The 5762-nt window shown below is 44.7% G+C and overlaps 1 protein-coding gene and 1 long non-coding RNA gene across 2 annotated transcripts in view; both read right to left on the bottom strand.

The window, feature by feature from the left end:
- Positions 1-5762, bottom strand: part of SFXN4 (sideroflexin 4) — a 21194-nt gene that overhangs the window by 7622 nt on the left and 7810 nt on the right. Inside the window, exon 9 of the mRNA XM_019642913.1 lies at positions 1596-1711. Within this exon, the coding sequence (XP_019498458.1) occupies positions 1596-1711 (116 nt within the window). The remainder of the gene's footprint in view (positions 1-1595; positions 1712-5762) is intronic.
- Positions 2866-5762, bottom strand: part of LOC109383012 (uncharacterized) — a 4404-nt gene continuing 1507 nt past the window's right edge. Inside the window, exons 2-3 of the long non-coding RNA XR_002124032.1 lie at positions 5200-5265; positions 2866-2950 (exon numbers count right to left, since the gene is read on the bottom strand). This is a non-coding gene — a long non-coding RNA (uncharacterized LOC109383012). The remainder of the gene's footprint in view (positions 2951-5199; positions 5266-5762) is intronic.

The following is a 5762-nucleotide window of genomic DNA, read 5'->3' on the forward strand; positions in this document are numbered from 1 at the left end:
TCGCCACCCACAGGTTAAGAACCGCTGCCCTACAGGAACAAGAAACCATCTCGGTTTTCTTTAGGACCATGTGACTTCGCAGCCCCTTCAGAACACCTGGCTCACTTTTTGATAGCCTTCAAGAGTTCATCTCCTTCTCCAGGAAGTCTTCCCTGATGCTCATAGCTAGCTAAGCTGCCCCCTCCTCACCTCAGTGTTATCGTTATGCCCCAGGAAAACTACTGTACCACAGTATTTAGCACACCTGTTATCCTGTTGGCCCTACCATCAAGCATATCACAAATCCAGCCCAGGTAACCTCTGCTCCCCGCTCTGGACCCTTACAGTATAGTCTTAACAAAGGAGCTAGTGATCCTCTTAGAATAAATTGATATAACTTCTCTCAAAACCTTCCTGATGTTTCGCATATCAGATTAGAACCCAAAGTCCTCAGCTCTCCCTTAAAGCACTCTGGCTCATTACCGTTCTCCTCCTTCACGGCTCCATGAAGTCACATAGCCCTTCAGTTGTTCACCACCACCCCCCCAACACACTCTTGCCTCAGGGCCTTTGCATTGGCCAGGACCAATGCCTAGAACCTTCTGATCCCTCCCAACTCCCTCACTTTATAATCTCATTTGATCCTCATCAAAACCCTGAGAGGTACAATTACTGCCCTCATTTTGCAGATGAGACAGCAGGCCTGGAGAGACCGACTCCCTCCGGGCCTTCCCTGACAGCCCTACATGCAGAACACCTGCAACTCTCTGCTCTAGCCCCACTCCACTTTATGTTCCTTCCAAGCATTCTACCGGGTTGTCGGCAAAGTCATGATGCATTTTTGCAACAAAAAACAGAAAAATACATCATAACTTTTCCAACAACCCAATATGTATTTGTATTGTTTATTGTGTTTCCCCTCCGGAATGTAAGTGCATGTATTTTGTGCACTCTTGTGCCTTGACAACAGCACTGGCTAAGGGAACAGGCACTCAAGGATTTCTTTAAACAATGAACAAATGCTTCCATTTCTCTCTTGCCCCCCAAACTGAGTTCCTTGGGTGTGGAGCCAGCATCTCACTCATCTTTGTGGGCCCTGAGTTAAATGCTCAATAGATGTTTGTTGATAAAATCAGAAGGAAAACNAAATACTGAAAGGAAGACATTTTGATGACATTCAGGACATCAAGGGTAATATGATGACAGCTCTGATGGCCATTCCAGAAAAAGAGTTCCAAAATGACTTTGAAGGGTGGACTAGGCACTGGCATTGGTGCATAGCTTCCCAAGGGGGAGTACTTCGAAGGTGACTGTAGTGATATTCAGCAATGAGGTATGTAGCACTTTTTCCTAAGATGAGTTCGCGGACTTAATTGTCCGACGTATATAGATAGATAGAAAGATATCCTATCGGTCCTGTTTCTCTGGAGAATCCAGACTAATGCACCATCTTTTAAACATCAGGGTGCAAAATATAAAATCTCTCTCAGCACCATGAGGGAAGACAGGATAAGGAAAGTTTCAAGGGAGACATGAATTTCTTACCAGCTCTCAAACAGAAAATTCAATCCTTCACCTCAAAGACAAGCAGCTCCAGCTCCAGCGTGTCCCCCTACCTGTGTCCCGGCTCTTCTGGAATAGCCTACGACATTGCCTTCCTTGTCCATGACCTCAATCCCTCGTGTGGACTCCAAACTTCGGGATGCAACAACATTCATTCCACTGACTTGGGCTGTGGATGTAAAGAAGAGAACACAGCAGGGATAAGTTTCGATCCAGTGAAAGAACACCTTTTGTGGAGTCAAGACTTCCTCTGATGGCTACGCTTCCCCAGTCCTCAGTGGGCACCTGACATGTGCTGGGCCAATCAAGCTCTCTCCTGGGGCTGTGGAGCTGGGGTGAGAACTGTCCTGATTACAACCCAGCACCAGGTTCCAGCACCCCTGAAAGTCCAGCCTGACTCCCTGACAGGGTTCCAGGAGCAACTCCGGGACCCTTGAACTATATCCCCTGCTTCTTTGCTCAAGCTGGTTTGACCAGGTTTCTGTAACATAATTTCCCACATCTTACCACTGACATGCTGCCAACTCTTCAACGTGCTATGATTCCCAAACCCAAATTTGGAGCGGGAACTAGTGAACTTGCAGGCTGGCAAACTTAAAACGGTTGGTTAATGTGTCTGTCACTCCCTTGGAGTCAGGCCGCCCAGCTGGAATCCCCTATACCACTACTTCTTCCCTGTGTGACCCCAGGAAAGTTACTTAATCTCCCTCCACCTCAGTGTCCTCATCCATAAATGGGAATAATAATATTAACTACCCATAAATTGCTGTCAGGATGAAGTGAAATAATACACATGGAGGGCATGTACGGGTGCTCTTTAAAATGCAATTTGTGTTTCCAGGTTTGTGTTCATCTTTTGACAACTAACGGGGTATCTACAGGGAAAGTATCACAATTCAAAGCAAAGATCTAATTTGGGCCTGGGGACACCAGCCAGCTACAAATGGTGGCTGTCTTTAGCCACACTGTGGCCAAAGGACCTGGGTGTCCCTGAAGATGCAGGAAAGGCTCAAAGACCACAAAGATGGCATGCTTTCTGCTTACCAAGAATAATAACAGGCAACGTTCTTCTTATGAAAATGTTTTTCAGTTCGAACTTTATTTGGAGTAAATGAGGGAATAACTGGAAAATAAGAGAAAAATCATTATTGCATGGGGCAGAAAAAATTAGCTGAATGTACTCGACAGCAGAGACCTCATTCCCGTTACAGGTGAGACTGCTGCCAGTGCTTTCCGTGAGTTTTTNGGTGCCAGCCTAGTCACCTGAAAGCAACCACACCCAGCCTTGAACCAGGCTCACCCAGGCACAGCTGGGCACCAGGCACTCACAACATACCGTTTCGTCCTCCAAGTCATGAACAGATGCACCTTCATTTAACAACAGTTGCCTTGATTTTTCTATTTTCTCCTATAATCAAATACAAAGAAATCAAGCCATGAGCTCATCGCTGTTCAGATTTATCCACAGATATAGAGAGCACATGGTCATCACACCTGATTTCAACGTGACATGGAGCCAAGGCTCTCTGCTCCCTGCGAGTTTCCATTAGGATAGTCCTGCGTGTCATTCCGATTCAGACTGCCCAGCCTCCAGCCAGCTCCAGCAGCTGACCCCACTGGTGCTGCCATTACCCACCCCCACCCCCTGCATTCTTCTCTGATGTCAACTGTCTCAGTGAACAACGCCCCCATCCACCTGGCTGTGCAAGTCGGAAACCTGGAAGTCCCGCCTCTCTCACTCACCCCCACATCTAATCAGTTCAGTCTTATTTCCTCTTTCACTTTATTTAAGGGAAGAAATTAAATACAGAAAAGACAAACATGGCTGCATACTCATAATCCCCTCATCCAGAATAACTGTAAACGTTCAGTTATATTTGCTTCTTTTTTTTCCCAAAAGAGCCACCACCTCCCCTCTCATTTCCCTCCCCTGTGACTCCCTGGTGGTCTAGTGGTTAGGATTTCCCTCCCCATTCTAGCAGAAGTAACCGCTATTATGAGTTCAAGGTATAAACTTCCAGTCCATTATTTTATACTTATACACACATGAATACATGTATCCATAAACAAATATGCAGTATTGGTGTTTTATGTTGTAATTTGCACAAATATTGTATTTATGCATCTTGCTTTTCCATTACACATCACAGATATGTTTTTCCATTTTACACCATATACTGAGGGTGCCAAAAAATGTATACACATTTTAAGAGATGTTATCTATGTATTACTTTTTGAAGTTGAATTGAATTACAGTAGCAATGCGTAGTAGGATGTTTGCTCAAAAAATTGCGTTAACCAAATGAATGCTGGCATCACCATGCTACAGGCAGGACCGTCAAAGAAAATGGCAGAAGCACAGTTGTTGTTTCAGGAGTGCAAGACCATTTTGAAGTGGTATTTAAAATTCGAGTTCATTGTGGAAGTATAACGACAATGTGAGGCATGAGTATGAACAGAACCTCCAACTTAACACTGCTTGACTTCTCCCCATGGGGGACCTTAAAGGGTATGGTGTACCATAGAAAACTGGCTACACTGGCGGTACTCTGGGAAGAAATTGAAACGGCATGTGCAGTGATACAAGTGGACACTCTCTCTGGTCAACGTTGCTCAAGCAATAGTTTGCCGTAATCAGAAGTGTCTGGACGCTGATGGTAACCGCTTTGAGCACCTCTTGTGATTGCAGAAGTCAAAGGTGACTTGTATTCATCTTTTGTTATTGGTATATACTGGGTATTACAATTTTAATACAGTTTTTTCCTTTCTTAAAATGTGTATATGTTTTTTGGCACCCTCTGTATATTGTGTGTTTCTACTTAATATTATGTTGCTAACTATATCATCACTTTTAGCAGCTAATCAATATTCCACAGTATGAATATACCATATTATATTTCTCTACCGATGGGCATTCAGGTTATTTTTTGTTTTTCTCCATTATACACAAGGCTGAATGAAACATCTTGAGCACAAGGATGGGAGTGTCCCTTTGCGTCTGGCCCTAAAGGGTCATTGCTGGTGACAGGACATTTCCTCTTCATTCCTCAGTCACACCTAGTTCAAACCCTCATCTTTCACTTGGAAGCAGAGCCATCCCTTGCACAGATCAACTCGCTTACAGTCTGGTTCCTTCTGGTCATTCACTACACTATGACCCTGTGAAACACAAACCTTGCCCTATAGGCTAAGCGCAAACTCCTTTCCTCTGAATGACACACAAGGCCCTTCCTGGTTCCCTGTGTGAAAAGCCCCAGTGACTGGACGACCTGCTCTCCTTCCCTGGGCTTTGCTTACAGTCCCTTCTCCCGCTCAGCCTTCCCTCAACACCCTCCCTGAATTCCCTGCTCTACCCCACCCTTAGATCCCTAGAGGGAGGTCTGTGACGAGCATTGCCAGTCTGTCCTCATTAGCAGGGGCGTTTGTTTTGATCCCCTCTGAACCACCAGCTCCCGGTCCAGGGTTTGGTATTAACTGTTAGATGGATGTCCACTTTTATGTATCACCCTTCCAATCTAACAAGCTCATTGAGAAGGAACAAAAACATGAAAATATATGTGGATTCTGTTATTTCAACTGCTTTCAGAAGGGATGCAGCCTTCACATTTCAGGATAAAGTGTGGAATTCATTATATCTGAAAACAAGAAAATACTTACAATTGAAATGACCAAATTTGTAGGATCCAATAACTCTGTCCACTGAAGAAATCTCTGAATAAAAGACTTAAGTGGGGGAAATTACCAGAGAGGTTAATGGCAGCAGAACAAAGATATATGGTAATAATAATGATTAACATTATTTTTGAGAACCTAATAGGGCTGTTTACCTGCAGCATCTCCTGGAATGCTCACAACATCCCCATCCCACAGGTAAGGAAACCGAGGTTTAGAAGGGCTTATGAATGTCAAGGGAGCCCAGCCAGGAAAAGACTCAGTGGCCTGTGCTCTTAACCATTCCAATATCAGATTGCTCTTCAGGATTAAAACCCCAGGCTTTCGGTCAAATGGGCCTATGTTCACATCCCACATATGACCTTGGACCAACTACCTAGAAAGGTCTCAGAATCTGTTTCTTCACCCTGTTAGGGTTGTTGTAAGGCTTAACTCGAGTCATAAAAAGCCGACACCCCAGTGAGGCCTCAGTAAAGGCAGCTGGGTTGACATGTGGAGAAAGGAAGCATGGTTTGCTCCAAAAAGCCCCAAAACTTTGCAGTGGTTCC

Source organism: Hipposideros armiger, unplaced genomic scaffold, assembly GCF_001890085.2.
Source record: "Hipposideros armiger isolate ML-2016 unplaced genomic scaffold, ASM189008v1 scaffold_74, whole genome shotgun sequence".
In the NCBI taxonomy this organism is placed as follows: Eukaryota; Metazoa; Chordata; class Mammalia; order Chiroptera; family Hipposideridae; genus Hipposideros; species Hipposideros armiger.